Below are 27355 nucleotides of genomic sequence, written 5' to 3'. Positions count from 1 at the left end.
CTGTTCCTCCTCTAACACACTGCCCATCACTGCGATACAAGTGTTATTAAGGTAGAGGTGTTTCTATTTGCTAATATTTCCGTAGTGTCTAAAAATAGTTCCTGATGAATGGTAGGTACTTAATAGAATTTTGTGAATGAATTAATTTAAGTTTGTGTGGGTGTGCTGGNGACGCGGGGCCCGAACCCACGAACCGCGAGATCATGACCTAAGCGAAAGTCGGCCGCTTAACCGACTAAGCCACCCAGGCGCCCCGAAATATAAATTATTTCTTATAGTGTGCTGAGATTTTTAAAAAATGTTTAAAACCCTCTATAAAGAATCTGACTCTGGCTCCGGTTATGATCTCGCGGTTCGTGAGTTTGAGCCCTGTGTCAGGCTCTGTGCTGACAGCTAGGGCCTGGAGCCTGCTTCAGATTCTGTGTCTCCCTCTCTCTCTGACCCTCCCCTGTTTGCACTCTGTCTCTCAAAAATAAATAAATGTTAATAAAATAAAAACACACTTTCAAAACAGTAGAAACTTGCTGGCCAGGGAAAGTCTACCTCCCTTAGAGATAGCACTGGGCTGGGCCTGGAGCACCTCTTGTGTATGCAGACCAACTAGTACACCTCTTGTGTATGCAGTACCAACTAGTGCCAACCTCCTACTCTCTCTCATAGAACCCAGTTCTTCCCTGGCCCTAAATCAGCCAGGCAGTTAGAAATACCCCTTTGGTCCAGAGCTATAATGCTTGAAGAGGGAGGGTCCCTGTCTGAACTTTACAGATAAAGCATGATCTGGTCAACTGTTAACTCTCTTAGGTAGAATCTTTATTGTCCAACAGTGTCTGGACAATTTCCCCCTGTCACTTGGGTTTAGTCTTTCTAATATTCAGCATACAGCTGTGGTTGGGGCAGCAGCATGAGAGTGAAGTTTAGCTAGGATTTGCTTTTTTTGTCATGGCAGTAGATTGTGGTGTGTGGGCAAATCCTTGTTAGATGTCAGATTAAACGGTGGTCATTGTGGTATTCCTCATGGCAGCAAGAGTTGGGTGGCATGTACTGCATGAAAGAATAGACTAATCAATACCTGAAGCAATCTTGACTTCTGGCTTCTAAACTTCTGTCGGTTTCACCCATCTATTACTATGTAACAAAAACATCCAAGTCTTCATGGCTTTTACAATGGTTTTTTCTTATAGGTAGAGTAGGTGGCTGTTGGACTTGGCATTAGTAGAAGTCTTCTTTGGCTGGGCCAGAAGGTCTAAAGCAACTGTGCTCACATGTCTTGTATTATATTGGGCTTTCACCGCTAGTAGCTTGAGCTTCTTCACAGCTTGGTGATTTCAGACTACTTGGACTTTCTGCACAAGGATTAGCTTCAAGAAGGGAAGAGGAAACTGCCACACTTCTATACAGTTGGCCTGGAACCTGCCACGTTGTGCTAACACCAGAGCAAGTCAGGCCAGCCCAGATTGAAAAGGATGAGAAAAGAGCTTCTTTTTAGAATGGAAGGGATTGATATTGTCCACCTTGGACCATCATACTAACCAGAGAAAGCCTATAGTCATAAGTCAGTCCAGGAAAGTAAGAAGTGATTCAGGGTTTGGGAAATGGATTCAGGCATTGGTGGGCTTTTAAAAGCAGAAGTGTTGGGGGAGTGACTGACTGGCTTTCCTTTGTAAAAGTTTGGTCATTGGAGTGAGGCTGTAGCCGACTGACTTTCCAGAGGATGGTCGTAATGAATGCTATTGCTGAATGGTTTTCAGAAATGTGGAACTGACAGGTTGGCTGGTCTTCTTCATAAGCATGTGTGCTGACAACACACCGATCCCTGGTCTCTGATCCATCGATTGTTATGATTACTAATTCATAGCTTGAGGCTCTGGCTAAGCAGCATTTCAGTCTCTGATGTCTTGAATTTGAAGACCAGGAATATTTTATTCTTATCAGAGTATTTTAGGAGGATTTTCATTAGTACAGACTCTATCCTTAAAAAAATTGTTTTTATATATGTTTATTTTGAGAAAGAGACAGTACAAGCAGGGGAGGAGCAAAGAAAAAGGGAGAATCCAATGTAAGCTCTAGACTCCGAGCTGTCAGCACAGAGCCCAAAGTGGGGCTCAAACCTACAAATCACAAGGTCATTACCTGAGCCAAAGTTGGATGCTTAACCAACTGAGCCACCCAGGTGCCCCAGTACAGACTTTATTCTTAATGACAGGGTTGGCAGAGTTACTGGACTTCCCCACAAAAGACTAATTTTTATTTAATTTTTGATTGCAAAGCCAGGGGAAATTAAGAAAGATACATGCTTTCATAGCAGGTTGAAATAAAGAACTATTCTAAAGATGGCTATAATCAAGAAGATATACTCATGTTAGTGTTGGGTAGAATTTTGGTAACAATCTTGCATTTGAATATTTGGAAGTTATGTAAATAATGAAGCAATCACTAAATATAGTAGGTGTTCATTAGTGGTAAACATCAGACAAATGAGAATGAGGCATGCGTAAGAAGTTGATCATCATTAAAGTCATTGTTAGGAAAGGGAGGTAAGGGCAGGATTTGGATTGGAGCAGCATTTGACAATCGAATGAAGTTCAGGCAATTAAAATAATTTTACTAGTAATGCAGATTATTTGTAATGTACCTGGTGGAATTGGGTTGGGTATTGTGAGGGTTTTGTTGTTTTTAAATTATATTAAGTATGACATAAAGAAGGTATTGTATCATGGGAGTGTGAGAAAATTATAAAATCATACAGGGAAATCTGGCCATAGACTTATAATAAAATAAAGGAATATTTTAAGTAGGCATAAATTAACAATTCTATTTAACTTAGTGTTTATTTCATACATGTACTGCTACATTCCATCATAAAATGTTTGGATTTTATGACAGTTCAACAAATAAAAGCCATTTCTTTGAAAAAATTTCTAATGCTTAGGCTTTTAACATATAAATACAACATAAAAATAAATACACTGTACCCACCCACAAAATGCTGTGTGCATCACTTCTGAAATATGTAGCATATATAAAAGCACACTGTATACACTGATTATGTTTTCAGTCCTAAGTAACAGAAAAACTTAACTCTGTAAAGTGCCAGACAGTAACTACCTTAGGCTCTGTGAGCCATATGGTCTCCGTTGGAACTATTCAGTTCTCTTCTTGAAGTGCTGAAGGCAGCCTCCGGCAAGACCGAGACAGCGGTCTCTGTTTTATTAGTTTATTAGTGTTCTAATAAAACTTTATTTATGAACACTGAAATCTGAATATAATTGGCACATGTCACAAAATATTCTTTTTTTTCCAACCATTTAGAAATGTAAAACCATTCTTGGCTTGTAAGGCTACAAAAACAGGCAGTGGGTCACATCTGAGTATCTGAGTCATTTGTAGGAAAATGCACAACCAAGCCAAACCAAGGCACTACAGCGATAGCATGAGTGGTGAATGTTGGTAGCCAACCTTGTTTTTTTCCCAGCATAGTTCAAGAAATACAAATTATGACAGTCATATCGAATATATGCTTTTCTTGTGTCTCAGATACTATTCTAAGTGCTTTAAAAATATTAATTCATACCTCAAAGCAATTCTAACATTCTCACTTCTCTTATAGAAAAGGAAACCGAGGCACAGGGAGGTTAAGTGGCACGCCCCAGTGAATTTGAGCCTTGGCAGTAGGAGTCCAGAGTCCACACTCTTAATCACTACCATATTGCTTCCACTATGAAGAAAAAGGTAGTGAAGAACATTCTTCCTCACACAAAATTTCCATGCAGATAGCTCTGCACCCTGCTAAGATCCACAGTACGACAGACACGACTTCTTTACACAGCATTATTCGTTTTTATCATACTGTTGTCATCAGCTGGTTTTAAAAATAAACTCAGTCTTTTCTTATGAATAAACGTGTTCCTAATGTAAAATTTGGCAGACCATAAGACAATTGGAGAATTTTACAAAAAAGACTTAGCTCCTTTCTGAAGAATCAGCTCAGTAACAACATCTGTATTCACTTAAAAATGCCAGGAAATAGAAAAAGATGCCTAAAATTTTAAAAGAACATTACACTTAAAATACACACTAGAACAATAGGAGTCAATGCTGGGAGGCGATGTAAGGTCTGCTCACGTATGTGCCAGCCACGGCGCCGCAGTTACGCACTTCCGTGTACAGTTCCGGATGGGATGCGTGTACTCACAGATATCCGTGATCTGCGCAGTAGCTCGCGGACACACGTCAGCTCTACTTACTAAAAAGCTTTTCACGTGGGTTTAAGGATGTCACCTGACTTTTTAGTGTGTTTGTGCTTTTGAAAAAGCTTCATCTATCTATCTAGACATTTGCAGGTTTCCTCAAAGAAAAAAAGAACCCCACCCTCAGAATCCAGTCGCCGCAACGTGACTTCCGGTGTAACTGACTCTCACCCAGTACAGATTCTGAGTTCTTGTCAGGAAATCCTGACAATACTTGAGACGTCTGCCAAGGTTCTATCCTGGCGTCGTTCATCTGAAGGTCACAGAGACACCACTTCTCAAGAAGGGCTCCTGGATCTGTGTCAATCTCTAGTTACCCCTCCGAGTGTTCGGAGGCTACCTGCTATAAGGTGTTTCACAAGCTCAGGAACTACACGGTCAGGAGCTTCTCATTCATATGAGCTTCAGGTGGTCTAGTGATGGCTGCCCTGATGAAAAGCTCCCGATCTTCATTTCTTTTTTTAATAGTTCTTCTCTTGTGTGATTTCCATGTTGTACAGTATTATTGTGACTTCTATAAGAGAGGTCTCTCTCATGCTTTACAATTTGTAGGGTGTCTGATACTAAAGTCTGACATGTGATAAAAATTTCTTCCTTCTAGATTCAAAGAATTTCTGTGTATTTCCTTTCTGCCAAAAACTTTGACCAAAACTTTACCATTTAGAGGATATTCCTACTTTTTTTGATCTTGTGTGAATCATCTGATTATCCCAAAGGATGACTTCAGAAAGAAGTTCCCAATTCATACTGTTTATAAGCTTTTTTCCTCCGTGTGTGTCTTCTGATGGGCAGTGAGTTTTGATTTCTGGATAAAAGTTTTCTTACACTCCTGACATTCGTAGGGTTTCTCCCCTGTGTGTTTTCTCTGATGTATAATAAAATGGGACTTCTGAGAGAAGGATTTCCCACACTCCTTACATTCATAGGGTTTCTCTCCTGTGTGAGTCCTTTGATGTAATCTAAGGACTGAATTCACAGAGAAAGATTTACCACATTCTTGACATTCATAGGGCTTCTCCCCTGTGTGTTTTCTCTGGTGTTTAGTGAGGTCTGATTTATAGTAAAAGTTTTTTCCACATTTATTACATTCAAAGGGCTTCTCCCCTGTGTGAGTTCGCTGGTGCACTGTGAGGGCTGACTTCTGGTAGAAGCACTTTCCACATTCCTTACATTCATAGGGTTTCTCTCCTGTGTGAGTTCTCTGATGAGTTTTGAGGTGGGAATTTCTAGAAAAGAATTTCCCACATTCCTTACATTTATAGGGTTTCTCCCCTGTGTGTGTTCTCTGATGTACCGTGAGGTGTGATTTCTGGGAAAAGAATTTCTTACATTCCTTGCATTCATACGGCTTCTCCCCTGTGTGTGTTTTCTGATGTACCATGAGGTATGCCTTAACATAGAAGAACTTCCCACACTCGTTACACTCAAAGGGTTTCTCTCCTGTGTGTGTTTTCTGATGTTCTACAAGGTGTGGCTTCTGGTAGAAGGATTTCTCACACTGATTGCATTCGTAGGGTTTCTCCCCTGCATGAGTTCTCAAGTGTCTACTAAGAGAGGACAGGTGGTAGAAGGTTTTCGTACATTCTTTACATTCATAGGTTTTCTCTCTGGTTTGGGCTTTCTGTTGTCTTGTGAGGTCTCCATTTCTAGGGACTGATGTCCCACCTTCCCTGGGTTTGTCCTTTGAGTGAGTATGCTGATGTATTAGGAGGATAGACTTCTGGCAGAAAGACTTTCCACATTCACTGCATTTATAGATTTTCTCTCTGGCAGGAGTTTGCTGGGGTTTTGTGAGTTCTCCATTCCTAGAGAGAAATTTCCAAAGTCAGTGATACATAAGGCACTCTAGCTGAGAACTTGTTTCTAGAGATGTTCCCATACTGGTTAGATTCATAGTCTGTCTACTGTGAATGTTCTGACACACACTGTGGTTTAACACCAAGTAGAAGGAACCTTCCTTTGCATTGTATGCAGAGTCTCTTAATTGCCTGAGATCTGTTTGGGTAACAAAGGCTCCCTTACTGTGCAACTGAAGAACTGAAAAACTGCTTCAAAGTTTGAATCTCCTGGTCCTACAGAAGACCTCCACTGGGGAAAAGGGCTGTCCCATTTGGATTGAATTCTTTGGAATTCACTCCAGTGTTAGTTTCCTCACATTTAGTATGAACTAGTGCTTTCCCACTTCCAGTACTCCCATCAACACTGTTTTTACAAGGCTTCTAATCTTAAAATCGAAATCTTGGACTTGCCTTGAATTTTCAGCTTGGCTTTCCTGGGATCTTGTTCCTAAGTCATGAATCTTCCACAGGTCTTCTACAAAGGAATCCAAAATTTAATACCATTTAAATCTTAACATATTAAGTTAAGGTTGTAGGGCTCATTCTTGGACTTCAGGCCAATCTCTCCCAATAAAGGAATTCTTAAATGCAAATTTCTTCTATGCCATTGGTTTAGAAAAAATATAAACACTAAAAGCTGTTGTAGCAGACAGGAAAGAAATGTCATTTTAACCCCAAATACTCTGACACTTAAAGATAATTTAAGAGCCTGGAGAAAAAAGAAAAAAATGGGAGCAGAGAACAAATGTCATTCAGAGTGCTGAATAAGAATCTGGGACAATCTGGGACTCAGAATGCTGTTAAGCCTATTCCAGACAATGAACAGTAAGTAGGGTGACAAGAAAAATTAGTAGACAACTGTGTTCACTGGAAATATCAGGGAAAGATGAAATTGGATGAAAAGCTAAGTCTCTGTCAGATGGAATTTAATTTAATTTACTTTTCATTAGTGACTATAAACTTGAACTTTATTTCCTCAGTACCAACAGAGGCATCTAGTCTGGATGCCTAGTCTAGTCCCTAAAGTGACTACATCACAACATGTTTCCTCAGGTGTGGAGGACAGTTCCACACCCCAGGCTCTCTCCATTTCACTGGCATAATTTCACTGGGATGGAAGATCCAGGAACACTTACATCCCAAAGAAAAGATAATTAAAGAGCAGTGTGCAAGCCATCCTACAACAGGATGAATTTGCATTTGTAGCACAGAGATTTTCAGGCCTGACCACCAAAATATACTGCATCTCCAAAGCAGTGTTACCACGACCCAATGCCAGTCTTCTACTGCTTTCCTATCTTAGTTTCGACATTTCTGCTTCAATTTACTACATGATCTTTAAAGATTAATTATTCAACGTCATCCTGGCATCTTTACTGACCTTCGTATTTACTCCCCTTTATTTATTTTTTTTAAATGTTTTATTTATTTCTAGGAGAGAGAGAGACAGCATGAGCAGGGGAGGGTCAGAGAGAGAGGGAGTCACACTCTGAAACAGGCTCCAGGCTCTGAGCTGGCAGTCAGCACAGAGCCCGATGTGGGGCTCGAACCCACGAACCGCGAGATCATGACCTAAGCGAAAGTCGGACGCTTAACCGACTAAGCCACCCAGGCGCCCCATTTACTCCCCTTTAAATGCCTGAAGGGAGGTGAAAGATAAAGAGCAGAGGCTTGGGGTAGGGATTTCATGGCCTTTGTGGGGAAGACCTCCAGAGTTACTTGATGGGAACACGTGCAAGGCTAAGTGGGATGCGCAGGAAACAAGAGCCTATGTGTCTCTGGTCTTAAGAAAGGATGAGCCCTTGGAGGAGTTACTGTGAAGGGCACAGAGGAGAAGATAGGGTCTATCTCTTGTTAGTTCAAATTGAGTAGTTCAACAAATATCTAGTAAACAACTAATAAATACCACGCATTGTTTCCAGTCCTGGCAATACGCAAGGTCACAAGTACAGGAAAAGCATTTAAGTAACAGAGTGAGATCATCTTGGTGTTTTTCTGTTAGTTTTTGTTTTGTTTTGCTTTTTTTTAATCTTAGTGTTACAATACTCCAAATAAGATACAGATTTTAGGAGGGATAATCAGTACTTGTGTGAAAGACAAGCACCATCTAAAAGGAAGTATCAACTCTGAAATAATATAACTGATGAAAGGCATAATGATTTGTAATCTAACTTCAAAGTTTAAAGAGAGAATAGGAAGTTAATAAAACTTGTGCTGAAAATAACTGAGGCATATTTATTGTTAATCAAAGGAGGGAAATGGCATTCGAATAAAAATTATGGTCAGATTTAAGATTTAACACTTGAGGGGTGACTGGGTGGTTCAGTTGGTTAAGCATCTGACTCTTGATTTTGGCTCAGGTCATGATCTCACAGTTCGTGACATCAAGCCCCACATTGGGCTCTGTGCTCACGGCATGGGGCCAGCTTAGAATTCTCTCTCCTCCTCTCTTGCTCATGTGCGCATACGCACTCTCTCAAATAATAAACTAAAAACAAAAAAAGAATTGTTAACATTTAATACTTTAAGATTATGGTGTTCTAGAATTCCCAGTTAATTCCCAGGTACTGGAATAATTGGGAATTCCAGAAAAAAGACAAAAATCTAAGACAAGGTTAGGCTGGAATTAGATTTTGCATATTTTACAAAGTCTGTCAAAGGAGGAATTTATGTGAAAAGAATGAAAATTGGAGATGTGATTTATGTTGCTTGCATATGCAGATCAAGTGTTGTCTGTTATTTCCAGATGTGTAGGGGCATTTAAAAAAGTCCTGAAAAATATTTCAGAAGGCAAAAGGCACCAACCACCTCACTAGTAACAAGGACTATGTTCTCACTCACCTGGGTAGTTCCGACCTGGAAATTCCACCTCCAGTATCCACGGTTCTTTTCCTTGCTTCAACTTGAAGACTGCATTCGGCTTATTCACACGGTAACCTAAAGAAAAGAAAATAATACGGTTTACTTGGGATTTGGGGCCTGTGAAGGATAAGGAAGTACAGTTTTAGAACACTGAAGGTCCTACTTTGGCTTAGCAAATTCAGATTCTTTCACTAGTGAGCGTGGGGACACATTTTTTTCTGGTGCCCAAAAGGGCCTCATCACGTTTGACCCCTGAAACAAAGCTAACATTATGCAGCCCTATAGGGACCTTACATGTTGTGCCAACTGGGAAAGAAATGGAAACTCCTGGCAGTTACATATGGGAAAGTTTTTCTCACCCACTGAGACTAGATGACTGTAGTTCTCCCGCATCACTTCCTTGTACAGGGTCCTCTGAGCAGCGTTCAGTAACTGCCACTCCTCCCGGGTGAACTCCACAGTAACATCCTTGAACGTTACTGGTCCCTGTAACAGCATATTTCAGTTCAAACTGAAGTATTCAGAGTGGAGTACCATGAAAAGACACCTGTGAACTGGCTCTTAATGTGCTATCAAGTTTACTCTAGAAAGTTAAGATTAGTACTCTGCACATAAATAAAATACTTGCTCACTATGTATTTGCTGAGCTACTGCTCCATGCCTGGAATCCTGCCGGGAGATACACAGATGAATGAAAGCAACTATTCCCCACTGTCAAGGAACACACATTCTGACAAGGACACAGAGATGTAAATACTTAAATGCAATATGCGTAGCAGGTGCTCTCTCCGAAACATGTACAAGACAGAAGATGGTCACAAAAGGGGGTGGTTACTTGCATTTTGTATTATCAAGTTAGATTTTACTAGGTTAAGCTGACCAATGGAAATGTTGGGAACAAAGAAGACAGAATTGACAAAGGCATGGATGGATGCATGAAAAATGGCAAGTTTAGGAAAATTACAAAGACGACAGTCTGATATAAGAATAGGGTGTTGGACAAAGATTAGTTAGAAGGTGACAGAATATGGAATATTTTGAATGTGTCTCTGGACCATTAACATGAATTTTGCATACCCACTGCACTGGTACATGGTTATTAATATACATATGTATAACCTGTTTATTAAAAATTGCCAAGTTTTACTTCTATGTCTAAGAAAGAAAACTAACAATAGTCTGCTAGTTTACACAATGTGGACTGTCTTGCACATCTTTGGGATGTTCAACCCTTCGCTTTGTAGATGGAAACAGATAACAGAGCTACTAAAGTGATCCATGCAGGTACTAGAGCTATAGGAGTAGCCTGGTAGCTTAGAAAACACTAAAGGTGTGCCTGTGTGGCTCAGCTGGTTAAGTGTCCAACTCTAGATTTCAGCTCAGGTCATGATCCCCTGGTTCATGAGATTGAGTCCCCGCATAGGATTCAGTGCAGAACCCACTTGGGATTCTCTCTCTCCCCCTCTGCTCCTCCCCAGCTCGCACTTTCTCAAAGTTTAAAAAACAAAACAAAACCACTAAAGAGGAGGCAAATGCACATCAGAAATATGGAGTGTTAGAAAATTAAGAGGCATATATAAGCAATAAACATGTAAAGTAGCAGCAGTGGGGGTGCCTGGGCAGCTCAGTAGGTTAAGCAACTGAGTTCAGCTCAGGTCATGATCTCACAGTTCGTGATTTCAAGCCCTGTGTCACACTCTGCTGACAGCTCAAAGCCTGGAGCCTGTTTCAGATTCTGTGTCTCCCTCTCTCTCTGCCCATCCTCCACTCACACCTTCTCTCTCAAAAATAAACATTAAAAAAAAATAAAGTAACAGCAGTGGGGGCAAAAAATAATTGGAAATTAATAATTATTGAGAGAAGGGGGAGATTAACTCCCATAGTACCTACATAGTTTGGTAATGGCTAGAACTATAATGCTAATTATTTTTATTCTCTCATTTTTATTGATAGGACTCTGTAAGGCTATGAAATTTCCTCTAGTCATTGCTTATATTTCATAGAATCTGAAATGTGAAAACTTGAGGAAAGAAAACTTCACATATCTTTCTTAAAAACACCGTTCTGCTATTCTTTTATATATATGTTGCTAATAAGAATTATGCCAATTTAAAAAGGAAAGAGTTTCGTCAGTTTTATTTTCTTTCCTTGCCAAGTGGTATAGACTTTGTTCCTTGTGGCCTAGAGGACTCTTTTTTTCCCCCTCTACTTTTAAGTCGAATAGTTTTACTAGAATCTCTCTTGGTGTTTACCATTCTGGGTCAGTTCTCTCTTGCACACAGAGAGTCTTTTCAATATGTAATTCAGTTTTCCTTTTCTTTATGGAAAGTTTCATCAGATTAAATATTAGTTTTAGGTTTCATTATTGATGGGTCCTATGTTATCTTCTGTTTCTATTCCCCTCGCACTCCCTGGGGTCTCTTTCCCATTCCTCTTGTGTATCATTGATCATGCGTTCATTCATCTTCTCCCCGAGGCACACTGTAATCTAATCTATTCTGAGGTGATTTGCTGTTCACCATTTCTTTCCTGAGTTAACTTGCTTGTATTTTATATCTACTTATTTTTCCATTTCTATTCTGCGTCTCTGGGGCTTAAGGGTCTTTCCTATCTGAAACATATAATACTGGAAAGCTGTACTCTCTACTTTGTGTTTGGGGGAGGAGTAGTGGCATTAGCTGAAAAAGTGTCAATTTACACATTCTATTTTTTCTTGTGTTAGCATTGTATGCATCTTGAATAACATCTTTTTGTTATCAAATGAAGATAAAAGCTTATTTTATGCTGAGGAGCGGTGAAAGTGTTACTCGTGCTTAGTTCAAAAGTCTCTACTGGCATGGTATGTTCATATTTAAAAAAAATTTTTTTAAGGTTTGTTTATTTTTGAGAAAGAGAGACATAGAGCACAAGCTGGGGAGGGGCAGAGGAAGGGGGAGACACAGAATCTGAAGCAGGATCCAGGCTCTGAGCTGTCAGCCAAGAGCCCAGTGTGGGGCTCAGACCCACAAACCGCGAGATCGTGACCTGAACGCTTAACCAGCTGAGCCACCCAGGCGCCCTGTATGTTCACATTCTTGAAGAAAGCACTACTGGGAGAGGTATCTTTAGATTCTGTGATACTGTATTCTTTCTTTCCTTCCTTCCTTCCTTCCTCTCTCTCTTTCTCACTCTTTTCTTTATTTTCTTTCTTTTTTCTTTCTTTCTTTCTTTCTTTCTTTCTTTCTTTCTTTCTTTCTTTCTTTCTCCTTTCTTTCTTCTTTCTTTCTCTCTCTCTCTCTCTCTTTCTCTTTCTTTCTCCTTTCCCTTTCCTTCTTTTTTAGAACACCTGATTTCAGCTGCTTGTTTTCTCATGTGCTTTCAGCACAAGCACACAAAGGATTCTTTTCTTTTCCTCTGAGTTGCTGATATTCCTGCACACATTCCAAGTCCCTTCTTTTTTACTCCCAGTGCCAGTACTTGGACCCCATGATTCCAGACCTCTCCCCCATCTCTCCCCAATCAGTGTGAGCACCTGTGCTTGTGGCAGAGCCCACTTGACCTTCTGTTCCTTTGCACTATGACCGCACCATCTTTTCTCTTCCATCAACTCCCTCCTGACTTCCAGCTCTGGGATGCGCTCCCAGCTGCTTCTGCCTTTGACCATGATCTCCCAACTTAAACATGAACTGAAGCTTCCTATCTCCTAGCTATACAGTAGGATCCGTTTGTGGTGTGTGGAAACGTTTGTATTTTGCCAACCAACACTATTCTATAAAAGAAATTGGGAAAACCAAAAAAAAGAATCAGTTGGGCAGAAAGAGGCAATGAGTTAATAAATTTTCTGCACACTGTGAAGTGACTGTTGAACATACAGCTGGAACTGTCCATTTTGGCTGGAAGTGACTTTCCACAAATAATATTGTCATATATATTTTAAACAGCCACAAGAGTAAAAAAAAAAAAAAGAAGAAAGAAAGAAGAATCTGTGGAAACAAGAACATTCAAGATGATGGTAGAAGAAATTAGGCCAAGACCGAAGCCTGACAGAACTTCTCTAAACATAAGGGCAGGCCAGGAGGAGAGTGCTCAGGAAGTCAAAGATGGAGAGATTCACAACGAATGTGCATCTCTACTTTAAATGTAAACGTCCAAGGTAGAGTAATTTGGTAAGAGCACAGTAAGTGAGTGAAAGCTATAATCATTAAGCACAACAATTTGAGACATTTTTGGAAGATTTAAAATTCTTCAGATCAGAGAAACCAGCTTTTGGACGCACATCCTAACAGCTCAGGAAAAGGAAGGTCTGGAGTTTGATAAGGACAGCAGAGTGACTGATTTGGCAGGGAAATGGATCAGTCATACTGATGAGATTACTAACCCCCATCCCCTTTTTGAAGAGCATTCAGTTGAAGCAAGAGCTGGTGAAATGAACTGACCACATAAAGCAGAGGAAGACACTGGCTCTAAAGTGTGGGAACAAAGCAGTTGGAAAGAGAAACACAAAACTGTGTTATACACATTATTTTATAATGCATGTTTTTTTTTTTTAACAAGGCAACGCTTGTGATGAAATACAAGTACTGTTTTCTTATAGCATAGCAATATCACTTCAGCAATTAAGAGAATACCTAAGATAATAATAAAATGGACATGTGACTTTTCATATGCAGAAAGAAATGATGAATGACAAAGAAGGAATACCCACAGAGATAATTTTGAATCTAAAATCCCATGCCCTGCCAAATTTTCATTCAAGGATAAATTTACAAAAAGCTGTTTTCTTGGGCACCTGGTGGCTAGGTCAGTTGAGTGCCCGACTGTTAATTTTGCCCCAGGTCCTCATACATATCTCTGCACGTATCTTTGTGTGGAACCTGCTTGGGATTTACTCTCCCTCTCTCTCTCTGCCCTTCCCCCACTCTGTGCTCACAGTCTCAAAATAAACTTTTTTAAAAAAAGATGTTTTTATAAAAATAAGGGCACTTAAAGCATATAAAACTATGCAACTATTCTCGAAAACACTTGAATACACCGAAAAGCAAACAAGAAGGAAAAGCACAAGGCAAGCCAGAAATAACAGCTAACAGATACAAGATCACTAAGAACTTATTTCTGGTATAGTCATAATAGGAAGCTGTGGGAGTTACAATGGATTGCATTCAGAGACTGAAAAGGAATGGACTATTTTGCATACTAAACAATCATGCTGTCCTTTTTAGATACTGATAAATATGTTAACAAAGTGCTCACAGCTTTTCGTGGAATACTGACAAGATCATTTTCTGGCCTGAAGACAAATCTGAAAATAACTGAAATCATATAAAATGCATTCTCTGACCAACCACAGCTGATTCAAACTTAGAAATCAATAACAAAATTATGTGGAAAAGTGCCAAATATTTGGAAATATTTGATCACTTTTCGTTTAGTGTTATTGGAAAACCAAACAGTTCTCTGAAAGATCAAGATTGACAAAATTATATCCAGAACGGTCAAGCAAACAAAACAAGTTAATATCAGAAATGAAAAGGGTGATAATTCCTATAGGCCTCGCAAATGTTAAAAGAATAATAAGGAATACTGTGAAACTTAGGGTTCTAAGTTTATAAATTTGACAACTAGATGGAATGGACCAATTCCTGGAAAGAAAGTACCAAATCTCACTTGGAAAGAAATACCTAAAGCTGAACAGTCCTATATATCTATTCAGTAAATTGCTTTTATAGGTAAAAAAACCTTTCAACATAAGCGATGTCTTCAGATATAGTGAAGTGGAGAGACTCAGAAATTGTTCCCTCCAACTGAGGCAACCATTAAGCTGGCAAAAACAGACAAAATCAACTTTTTCAGAACTCTAGAATCTAATTTTAAAAGCTAATGAAAAACTTAGAGCAACCAGTGAGGTACTTAAGAAAGATGATGCTAACCTTGAAGAAAGCATTGTGGTATTTCTGCTTGCCCACCTACCAACCCCCTCTCCAGTTTAGCAAGGGCAGTAGGGACGGGGCCTGTGTTCCTGGTGCAGCTCGACAGGGCAAGACAACACAGATTTTGTGTTCAAAAGCTGCTAAGTGTATTGATCTGTCTAGTGGTTTCCTGATGGATGAGTGCAGAGGCTTCCCTTTCTTCTGCCCTTCCAGGTCTGGAATGGCATCCTGGGCCAGACTCATTGAAACCTATGTAATAATGGTCTGTGGCCACGGGGGTGAGGGATGGTGGTGGGGCAAGCACAGACAACTCCGGATGCCCGGGAAGGTGGAAGCTGAGGAGGAAGATAACAGGGAGAAAAAAGGCCTTGATGGACTGCAGTGCATAAACCAGGGAATCCAGAGAGTGATGTACATGCCCAGGGCTGGACACAGGCTCAGAAAACACTTGTGAGGACACTAGGCTTACATTCATCTCTGGTTAATTTTAGGGCTCTTCAAAAGAGGTGAAGGGTAAGGCAGAAGGGTAGGCAACCTGGTTAACTGTAGAAGGAGTGCCCCCAGTTTAGAGCCAATATAGAAATATCAAGTGAGTAACTGATTTTTCTTTTTGGATCCAGAAGTTAAGGAAATCTCTGTCACATCACTAGCTGACCACTGAGATAATGGAACAGAAATGGCGATGACCACACATGACAAGGAATATAGCCTTTGAAAAACTGGAAAGTAAACAAGTGAACAACTACAGTCTTCAGTAAGCAGCAAAAGCAAACCATGGGGAGGTGGGCAATTTGATTTCCAGAGTCACCATGTTATAATGTTTAAACATTAATATTACAAAACTTCTTTTTTTTTTATGACTTCAGTTATTTTATTTTATTTTTTTTTTAATAGTTTATTGTCAAATTAGTTTCCACATAACACTCAGTGCTCATCCCCACAAGTGTCCTCCTCCATGCCCATCCCCCCTCCCCCCACATCCATCAGTCCTCAGTTTTTGTCAGCATTCAAGATAATATTACAAAACTTCTAACAAAAAGTTAAAGGCATAAATAAGTAGGCCCATTCACAGGAGGAACAAAAAGAAATTGACAGGAACCATCCCTGAGCTAATGCAAATACTGGATTTACTAGACAAACAATTTAAGTCAACTCTCTTACGCATGCTCAAAGGGCTAAAGGAAAAGGCTAAAGGAAACCATCGACAGAGAACTGAAAGAAACTAGGAGAACAATGTATGAACAAATAATTTTAAAAAAGAGACAGAAGTTAGAAAAAGAAACCAAAAAGAAGTTATAAAGCTTAAAGTTACAGTAACTGGAATATAAAATTCACTATAACACATCAAAACAGATTTGAGCAGGCAGAAAAATCTGTAAAATTGAAGACAATTGAAATGAAACAGTGTGAGGGGCAGAAGGAAATAAAGAATGAAGGATGAACAGAGCCTAACAGGACCTATGAGGGCACCATTAATCATACCACCAGAAGCAAATTGGGGGTCCCAGAGAAGTGGCAGGAAGAGACATAATATGTGAAGAAATAATGGCCAAAAACTTCACACTTTTGATGGTAGACATTAATGTATACATACAGGAAGCACAGTAAACTTCAAAAAGAACTCAGAGATCCGTACCAATATATATTATAATCAAATTGTCAAAACCAGAGACAAAAGTCTTAAAAGCAGCAAGATCCTCACTGTCATTAAGTCCTATCTCAACAGAAACTTGGAGGCCAGAGGCATTATGATACATTAAACTGCTGAAAGAAAAAACTGCTAAACAAGAATTCTGTCCATCAAAACTGTCCTTCAGTAATGCAGGAGAAATTAAAAGGCATTTGAAGACAAAGTTCTGAGGGACTAGTAGACCTGCCAAAAGGAGTTCTTCAGCTTGAAATGAAGATACATTAAACTGTAATTCAAGGCCACCTGAAGAACGTTAAGTAAAGGTGACCATAGGTAAGTATAAAAGCCTGTATTATTGCATATTATTTTAATGTTTATTTTTGATAAAGTGAGACAGAGTGTGAGAGAGGAGAAGACAGAGAATCCAAAGTAAGCTGTCAGCACAGAGCCCAAAGCAGGGCTGGAACTCAGGAACCATGAGATCATGACCTGAGCCAAAGTCAGACGTTTAATTGACTCAGCCACCCAGGTGCCCCTATTGTATTTTTTCTTAAATTATAACTCCTATTTATTTTCTGTATGGCTTTAAAGTGAAATGAATAAAATAGAACTATAAATCTAGATTATTGGGCACACAACATATGAATATATGTGACAATAACAAAATGAAGGGGGAAAACTGAGCTGTTTCAGCAGTTTTTGTATGCAATTGAAGCTAAACTGGTATCAAACTAAATTGTTATGAATTAGGGATATTAATTATAATCCTCAGGGTAACCACTAGAAAATGACTTTATAATACAAAAATCAACACAAAATGAATTATAAACCTGAATATAAAATGTAAAACTACAGCATTTTTGGAAGATAGGAAAAAGCCTTTGTCACTTTGGGTTAAGCAAACACTCTTTAGATACAACACCAAAAGAATTTAGAAAGAAAAAATCTGGAAGTCAGAAAAATTTGTCTGTGAAAGACATGGCTGAGTGAAAAGAGTAGGCACAGATAGTGAGAAAATACTGAAAATCACAAATCTAACAGAGCACTCTCAAAGTGCGTCCATCATATAAAGAACTCTCAAAATTCAGTAAGAAAACAACCTAATTTAAAACATTTGAACAGATACTTTAGAGAAGAGATATAGATAGCAAATAAGCACATTAAAACATTTCCAATATATTAGTTATTAGGAAATGCAAATTAAACCCATGATGACATACCATTACATACCTATCAGCGTGACTTGGAAAAAAAAAGAGAGAAAGAAACTGACAGTACTGAACACGGACAAGAATGTGAAGCGAGCAGAGCTCTGCACACTGTGGTAGGAATACAAAACAGTACCGCTACTCTGGAAACGGTTTGGCAGTTTCTTATAATCAAAATACTTATAACATGACTGAGCAAGCACTTGCCTAGGTACCTACCCAAGATAAAATCTCTGTAATGCACAAAAATCTAAACAAAAATGTTTGTAACAGCTCCTTTCATAATTGCCAAAAACCAGAAACCCAAATGTTTGTCAACTGGTGAACAGATTAATAAATGAGGTACATACATACAAGTTCCTACTCTCTAGCAATAAAAAAGGATGAATTGTTGATACTTGGAAGGTGATTAAATCTCATGCATTGTGCTAAATGCAAGTTGGTAGTCTTAAAAAAACCATATACCATGTGATTCATTATATATTACATACAGGAAAAGGCAAAATTATAGGGATAAAAAATAAATTGGCGATTGTCAGGAATTAGTGGTGGTGAAAGGGACCAGGGAAGTTTTGCCTGTGCTGGTGACTGTACCTTTATGCATGTGTCAAAACTCACTAAAATGCATACGCAAAAAGAGTAAATTTTGCTGTTAGTAACATCAAAACACAGCAGAAAACATAAACGACTTCACACCCCAGAAAATATCAAGTATTCTCGAGGATATCAAGAAACTGGAACCTGTGTGCATTTCTGGTAGGAATGTGAAATGGTGCGACCTCTACAGAGGACATGTGTCAGCTCCTCAAAAACTTAAACACAAAATTACCATATGATCCAGTAATTTCACTGCTGATTATATATCCAAAAGAATTCAAAGCAGGGACTCAGGTACTTGTACACAAGTGTTCATAGCAGCATTGTTCACAATAGCCACAAGGTGCAAATATCCCAGTGTCCATGAGAACGAATGCATGAAGGAAGAGCTGGGAAGATGGTGGAGTAGGAGGACCCTAAGCTTGCTCCATCCCAACACTCACATCACTGTGAATAACCCAGCAAACAACTCCAAGACATGCAGAACAAACTCCACAGCTAAAAGTAGAGAAGAGGCCAGGCGCCTGGGTGGCTCAGTCTGTTAAGCGTCTGAGTTCAGCTCAGGTCGTGATCTCACGGTCTGTAAGTTTGAGTCCCATGTTGGTCTGTGCCATGTGTTGGTCTGTTTATTGGTCTGTGTCTGTGCTGACAGCTCGGAGCCTGGATCCTACTTTAGATTCTGTGTCTCCCTCTCTCTGCCCCTCCTCTGCTCATGTTCTCTCTTTCTCTCTCTCTCTCGTAAAAATAAACATTTAAAAAATAAATAAAAGTAGAGAAGAAGCTCCATCACGGAAGTCAGCTAAGATTATTATCAGAAGCGGATCCAAAAGGAAAGATGGAACTCATTAACTCATTAAAAATGATAAAATCTAGATTTTTAATAAAACATATCAATAGCAAAAAAAAAAAAAACAGAGAGAGAGAGAGAGAGAGACGAATGCATAAAATAAATGTGGTAAATACAGACAGGGGAATATCATTTAGTCTTTAAGGAAACCCTGTCCTATGCTACACTGATGACACCATGCTGCTGAGTGAAATACGCCAGTTAAAAGGGGCAAATACCGTATGATTCTACTTATATGAAATGCCTAGAACAGTCAAGCTCATAGGTGAGAAGTAGACTAGTGGTTTCCTAGAGAAAGGGAGTGGGGAGTTACTGTTTAATGGTTAGAGTTTTAATTTTGCAAGATGAAAAAAGTTTCAGAAATGGACAGTGGTGTTGGTTTGCCATGATGTAAATGTACTCAATGCTATTGAACTGTGCAGCTAAAAATGGTTAAAATGGTAAATTTTATGTATATTTTGCTACAATTAATAAAAGCAAAAGCCGAAACCTACAAAACGCACTAAAACAACGATAAAAGCATCAAACAGTACCATATGCACCAAACTTGGATCAAAATCCTAGAAAAAACGGAATTTATTGGAATGAGTCCTAAACCTTTAATCCATGTTTTCAGGGCATTATCAAATTTAATAGCCAAGGCAAAAATGCAGGGCAGAAAGCATCTTAGAGCTAGCATCTCAGGAATAAGGATAAAAAGCTCATCCTGAATAGAAAAAGGAAAGAGAAGTTGATCTCACCATAACCATGAGAACAAGCCCCTAACCTAGAAAATTACCTGTTCTCCAAAACCTCTAAGAGAACCAAGAATCCAAAGATAAACAAAGGAAAAACTCAGAAGTGATGAATTCTTTAGAGAAAAGAAAACCACAACAACTTTCAGTTTTGGGGGCAAGCAGGGGACAGAGGGAGCCAGGCCAACTTTTAAGAAAATTTTAATGTTTGCTTGTAGGCTTCTGCGACTTACTAGAATCGCTAAGAACTCTAGTCACAAAGCAAGTCAACGCCTTGGCTCTGATACTATCTGGCTTCATATTCAAAACGAAGCCTAGTATCTGCAGGACTTTTACTTCCCAACTATCTCAAAGTGATCAATTTATTTTGAGTTGGAGAAGCAGGGATGTTTCAGCAGCACATTATAATAAGTTGGGGGAGCTGTTTCTGGAACCAAATAGGAAGGTCCATAACAGATATGGATGCTCTGAAGTACAAACAGTCACCAGTTTTCCCCAGAGGCCTCTACTGAGTACATGGGGGACATGCCTCCAAAGGCTAGGGGGAGAGATGATGGGCATGATGAGATGTCTCAGATGGCGAAGGCTCTGCGGGGCAGGAACTCCTCAGTTAGCCAAGAAGGCCAGTGGCTAGGCTACACAGCATATCATTGGAGACTTCGTGACGCTCAGATCCCACAGTGTGCTGAAGGGAAAGCCTGGATCCTGCCCTGAAATCATCCAAAGCCAGTGGTGAACTGACTCTAATGTCCGTGGTCAGCTCAACCATCTATTAGATCAGCTTAGCAACAAGACTCAAGAAGGGATGTTCCTTTTTCTGGAGCTATTATTTACTTTGACCTCTACTGTCCTTTTTATACAATGTCTAGCACATAATAAAGGATTAGGAGACATGCAGAAACAGAAAATTTTGATACCTACTAAAGAAAGAAGCCTAGGGGTACCTGGATGCCTCAGTCGGTTAAGTGTCTGTTCAGGTCATGATCTCAAGGTTTGTGGGATTGAGCCCCTCATCAGGCTTTGCACAGACAGTGTGGGGCCTGCTTGGGATTTTTTCTCTTTCTTTCTCTCTCTCTCTGCCCCTCCCTGGTTTGCACACATGCACCCATTCTCTTTCTCTCAAAATAAGTAAATAAACTTAAAAACAAGGAAGCCTACTGAAGCAGACCCACAGATAACCTAGATGTTGGGATTAGCAGACAAGGACTTCAAAGTAATTACAATAAAAGAGACGCCTGGGTGGCTCAGTCGGTTAGGCATCTGACTTCGGCTCAGGTCATGATCTCACAGTTCATGGGTTCGAGCCCCGCGTTGGGCTCTGTGCTGACAGCTAGCTCTGAGCCTGGAGACTGATTCAGATTCTGTATCTCCCCCTCTCTCCGACCCTCCTCTGCTCATGCTCTCTCTCTCAGAAATAAATAAAAACATTTAAAAGATGTTTTTAAAGTAATTACAATAAAAAACGTTAAAGGACTTCATGAAAAAAAAGACTATAAATGAGAGAATGGGGAATCATAGCAGAAAAACAAACACCCAGGAAATTTTAGAATTAAAAGATACAGTATCAGAAGTGGATTCTGTGGGCTTATGAATGAAGAGAATTATCAAAACAGAAGAAAACTATGAACTTGAAAAAACTCTGATCAACAGAAATATTCAAACTAAAAGACAAAAACAGGCCCCAAACTAAATAGAGCATTTGAGACATTCGGGACAATATGTATACGGTGTCTTAACATCTGTGTAACTGCAATCTTAGATCTTAGAAACAAAAGGAGAATGGGGCAAAGAAAATATCTGAAAGTGTCCAAGAACTTCCTGAAATGATAAAACAAACCATAAATCTTTATCATCCCAGAGGGATAAAACAAACCAAACCCTACCTCCATACATCACAGTCTGTTGAAAACTAAAGATGAAACTGAAATTTTTTTTTGTTTTTTAAGTTTATTTATTTATTTTGAGAGAGAAGGAGAAAGAGTATAAGTGGGGGAGGGCCAGAGAGAGAGAGAGAATCCCAAGCAGGCTGACAGACAGAGAGAGAGAGAGAGAGAGAGAGAGAGAGAATCCCAAGGAAGCTCCATGTTGTCAGCACAGAGCCCAATGTGGGGCTTGAATTCCTGAACCATGAGCTCATGACCTGAGCTGAAACCAAGAGTCAGACACTCAACCACCTAAGCCACCCAGGCACCCCAGGATAAAATTGAAAATGTTAAGCACAAGTGGAGGAAAAAGACACATTCTGTTCAGATGAATAACAATGAGACTGACATCTTAGAAACAGAAACAAAGTCATCCAATAAATGCAGAAGCAAAGAAAACACTTAGCATCACGGTCTGTATTTGGCAAAAAAATATCCTTTAAAAACCAAGGTGAAATAAAGACATTATCAGAAAGACAAATGGAAGTGAATTTGTCCTCGTCATTCCTGCACTACAGGAAATGATAAAATGAGCTGCTGTGGCTGAAGGGAAAAGACATCAAAGAGAATCCCAGACCTGTAGGAAGGAATACAGATAAACATAAAACAGTATTTTATGTGTGTACACACACACATACGCAAGTTACTTAAAAAGTCAATACAATTTAAAGTAAAAATAACAAATATTTGGGGTTAAAAATATATGTAAAAGTGAGATATAAGACAAGGACCACACAGGTAAGAGGGTATAAACCAAATTATGCTTAAGTTACTATGTTGTTCATGAATAAATATCATTTGAAGACACAGGGGATAAATTAATGGTGCATACTGTGCTCACCAGGCTAAGCAATAAACAAAATAGCACAAAAGTAGAGCTTAAAAGTCAATAATATTCAACATACTCAACCTACAGGAAGTACAACAAATCTCATTAGGATAATGAAAAATCAACACACAAATATAATAGAATAAGATCTTAAAAGTAGCTAGTCCAAAACACACAAATTTACTTTAGATGTCTGACAAATTAAAAGATGAGTTTTCAATAGTATAAGACAATGAATGTTTTCAATGTTTAAAATAGAAGAACTTCCAACCAAATGTTTCAAATAGAAGAACTTCCAACCAAGAGTTGTAAACACAGTGAAAAGTTTCATTTATACTTCAGATAAACCAAACAGGATTTTCTACCAACAGACCCTCACTAAAACAAGCAAGCAGAATAAAAACAATAATTATAAAGGATGTTTTCAAAGAGAAGAAATGAATGCCAACACAACTTGAGGGATAAAAAAGAATTAATTTGGCCAAAATGGCTATGAACAAATAAAATACATTATCTGCAGAAAATGAACTTTTCTAATAGTTGTTAGTGATGAATGTACTCAAAGTTACTTCAAAAAATAAAAAGGCTTGCTAGTCATTTGTGGTGTCCCAAACTGATCATTCAATTCAGCAATCAGTACAGACCATAACACAGGGAAAATACTGTATCACCATTGAGTGAATTCTGGATAAGACTGAAGCAGAATGGTGGAATAGGCTAAGTTGTTTTTGAGCTTCCTCATACATTATTTCCCCCTCTTTCCAAAGTCTTTTCCTCCCACCATCATGCCCAAAGGTTACGATTTTTAGTTAATATCATAATGTCTTCACGGGGGCTCCTTGGTGGCTCAGTGGGTTAAGCGCCTGACTTTGGCTCAGGTTATGATCTCACAGTTTCATATGTTCAAGCTCCGCCATCAGGTTCTGAGCTGACAGTGGGGTTCTCTGTCTCTCTGTCTCTCTCTCTCCCTGCCCCTCCCTTGCTTGCTCACTCTCTCAGAATAAATAAATAAATAAACTTTAAAAAACAGAATCCAGTACCAACAAGCCCTGTGCAATAACTGGCTGTAAAATGTTTGGGGTGCCTGGGTGGCTTAGTTGGTTAAGTGGCCAACTCTTGGTTTAGGCTCAGGTCATGACCTCATAGTTCATGGGTTCCACACCGATGGTGGGGGCCTGCTTGGGATTCTCTCTCCCCCTCTCTCTCTGCCCCTACCCTGTTCACACTGTCTCTGTCTCCCTCAAAATAAATTTTAAAAACAAAAAACTTCAGCTTAAATACAAAATGATAATGTCTACACAGAACATTCATGATACGGTAGTAACACCACTTCAGAAACTCGGCTGTGAGAGTTATGTAAGACTGACTATGCCAAGTGCTTACCAAAGGGCTGGGAATTTAAAACAAAGAAATGGTTACCACAGAACTCAGCATTCATTTTTCTCTGGGTAATGAATGGTAAGATTAGATTAAGGTGGGGCACACGAGGGCTTCAAAAATACTAGTAATTGCCATTTCTTAAGCCAGATAGGGGGTACACTTGTGTGTCAGCAATATTCCCTAAATTTTACGTATACATTACGTACATTCCTTTGCATGATTTTAAAATTAAAATAAATAAAACTGAGATTCAGTGTTTGTCTAGCCTACAAGGTCCTGCATAGTCTAGCCTAGCCCCTTCCACCTTTTTGATCTTACCTCTAGGTCATTCTCCCCTGGGTCGCCTCTAGCTTCAATGTCCTGAATACTCTTTCTGGAACATGCCTCAAGGTGTTTGTATTTGCTGTTCTTCTTATCTAGAATGCTATTACCCCGGAATTCCACTAGGCTCCCTCATTTCATTCAGGACATTCCTCAAATATTACTTTTTACAGTAATGTTCCCCAATCAACTTATCCTCTGTTCCTCACTTCTCTGTATCACGCTGTCCTCGTAATGTCTTGTTCGCCTCTCAGCACATCCACCAGGAATATCACTCAAATGACAACACACATGGAACATATATCATGTTTGTTAGTATCCCCACCAATCTCCACAGAAAAGTCTAAATATTAGAAGTTGTCCGCTTCACAGTGGAGGATACAAGTTTTCCAAAATTCTAAGTTCCCTTGAAACCTCAACTTTTAACATTGGCAACAAACACTAAGAGTCATTTTCCTTGAGGTGGCAGGCTCACTTCAGCCATTTTTGGGAAAATGTTTGGTAAATACCCCTGCAAATAACCACAGTTGGTCTGCCAGTTGCTCTTTCAAGCAGAAATAGTATTCCATGAAAAAGATGGCTAGGTGAGCTCACAATTCAGTCGTACAAGTGCTTTTCCTGACCACCAACCATCATTCCTCAGTATGCAGCAAAAGTACTTTGTGTACAATTCCCACGTTGTCATACCAAGTAGTAAAAAGGTTATTTGGGGGAGGCGCCTGGGTGGCTCAGTTGGTTGGGTGTCCGACTTTGGCACATTGGGCTCTGTGCTGACAACTCAGAGCCTGGAGCCTGCTTCAGATTCTGTCTGTCTCTCTCTGCCCCTCTCCCACTTGCACTGTCTCTCTTTCAAAAATGAAACAACGTTAAACAAAATTTTTTTAAAAGATGTGTATTTGAGGGTCAAAATGTAATAAAATTACTGTTTCATCAAGGATATCCTCAAAGGTGGCAGTTTTTACTGCTGAGTACACTGCAGAGGAATACAGTTACTGATATCCTTGTCTTCACTCATGCCCACAGGCAGCGATCTGTTCACCAATGCTTTCACACCATCAGCGTAAAAGGTGATTTGTGTCCTAGTATTATCTTCTGACCTGAAACACTCCTTTGGAAAGGTCTTGGGGAAGCCAGGGGTCTGCAGACTGCATTCTGGAACTGCTGTGCTATTCAAACAGTATTTTCCCTGAAGGTGACTTGTAAGTAGCTCCACTTTTCTCGTTTAATATATGGGCTCTCTTTCATAAAACTCACTGAAAATACACACACACACACACACACACACACACACAAAGGGCTAAGTAAATGACTCACCGGATACTTGTTCATTTTCTGTTGCTCTTGGGAAAGGATAGAAACTATGAAGCCAGAACAGGGAAAGTTGGAAGCCAGAAGTCTTAAGACACCTTATCTTGCCACTCAGGAATCACCTGTGAGAAATTTCCATACATTTTAGTAAAGCAGAAACCCCCAGAAAAATATCCCTTTGAGCCCAATATTCCTTTGAGAAGGAATCAAAAGGACCATGATAAAGGAATACCCACCTGTCCATTGGTGACTCTGATATAATCTTGGTGAATCTGGGAAAATTTTGAGTGAATCTAAACATTTCTTTCCTACGGGCTGTTCTGCAAATTATGTAGCCATTTACTAAACAACACAAAAGAATTGAAAACTTAAACATCCAATAATAGCAAGTTAGGCAAAATGTAGAATATATGTCCAAAATGTGGACCCCTATACTGGCATTACAAATATTGAAAAGTACTGGTAAAGAAGTGTGTAAGTTACATAACAATTGTTCCTATTAACATTATATTCCCTACAAAGTTAGAAAGTCTTCAGAGCCCTCAAAAATTAAGGTGTCTCTTCTTCCTAAATTGCAGTTTCTCAAAAATCACTTCTCCAAGATACCAGTTTTGACTTACAGTACAGTGGACCTGGAAGACTGGTTCTAGGCTAGTCTCTGGCATCAACAAACCTAGTGACTTAGTTTCAGTGGTATTATATTTAACGTGAGGAGGAATTAGATCCAATTTTGAACCTTTCACGTACCATTTTGATTGTTAAGTCTTCACTCTGCCACAAATCACGACAGTACCCTGGAATTCACTGTCCCCTCCCAGCCTGTGCTGGGCCAAGGGTAAAATTTAATTATGCCTTGAAGAATTCTGACTGGGACACAAATCTAACTTCTAAAATAACAATTTGACACCTTAAATTCCAGAACAGACCAGTGATGTAGGTAGCAAAAAGTAACTAGATGCCATAACGCTGAGAGAGCAGAAACCTCTTCCAGATGGCCTGATGCTTACAAAATACCTAAAAACTAAGCCCGGATACACCAGCTGAAGGAGGTATTATGATAGCACTTTCATAACATGGAGCACGGATGAAATTACAGTTTTTGCCTTTTTAACAGTCTGTCCCATGTCCCATCCCCATTCCCCTCTCTAGAACTAGCCTCTGGCTTGGAGAGGATTCCTAGCTTCTCCAATAAATGGTTTCAGTTTACATGTGTAACAGTCCTCTGAGAATACACACAGGTTGGAGAATGCGGGGCAGGCCTTAATTAGAATTTTAGGAAATTGAACACTAGGCTAGGTCCATTACACTCCACAGTCATGCTTAGGGACAATTATTGTACAAAATACAAGGCTGTGGATGTTAGCGTGGGACACAGCATGAACCACAGTAAATAAAACGAGAGAATTTACCCACCCATCCGCTAATGCTGAGTAAACCAATTTATCTCCGACCTTTCTTCCTCCTATTAAAATGGAGGTGATTAATGCCGATTCAAAGGATGATGGTCATGATGATTATGATTAAATGCGCCAAGAATGAAAAGAACAGCATACCTCGGTAATAATAAAAGCAGCTCACCTTTATTGAGTCCTTATCAAACTTTATATATACGGCCCTATTTAATACAGCAAACAACCCCAGTAGTTACTGCAGGTATTTTACAGATGAGTGTCCGAGTCGTCCCAAGGCTATCCGGTCCAGTTAAGCGGCGGGCGCTGGACCTGTG

General features: G+C 39.4%; 1 protein-coding gene across 7 annotated transcripts in view; it reads right to left on the bottom strand.

Moving 5' to 3' along the window:
* Positions 1–1980: 1980 nt before the first annotated feature.
* The window catches only part of ZNF25 (zinc finger protein 25), a 37484-nt gene continuing 12109 nt past the window's right edge, over positions 1981–27355 (bottom strand). For 5 of the 7 annotated variants that reach the window (XM_077751871.1, XM_077751868.1, XM_077751866.1 and 2 more), the window contains 5 exons: positions 25636–25751; positions 9307–9433; positions 8927–9022; positions 6497–6560; positions 1981–6052 (listed from right to left, as the gene is read on the bottom strand). In XM_077751871.1, coding sequence (XP_077607997.1) covers positions 4999–6052; positions 6497–6560; positions 8927–9022; positions 9307–9433; positions 25636–25650 — 1356 coding nt within the window. In that variant the 5' untranslated portion in view covers positions 25651–25751 and the 3' untranslated portion in view covers positions 1981–4998. Of the gene's footprint in view, positions 6053–6496; positions 6561–8926; positions 9023–9306; positions 9434–25635; positions 25752–25865; positions 25972–27207; positions 27350–27355 lie in introns of those variants that run through there. The other 2 variants (XM_077751867.1, XM_077751870.1) reach the window with 2 other exon arrangements.

Source organism: Crocuta crocuta, unplaced genomic scaffold, assembly GCF_008692635.1.
Source record: "Crocuta crocuta isolate KB4526 unplaced genomic scaffold, BGI_CrCroc_1.0 scaffold694, whole genome shotgun sequence".
NCBI lineage: Eukaryota > Metazoa > Chordata > Mammalia > Carnivora > Hyaenidae > Crocuta > Crocuta crocuta.
The sequence above is the reverse complement of the archived record's forward strand: the minus strand, read 5'-3'. Positions and strand labels throughout refer to the sequence as shown.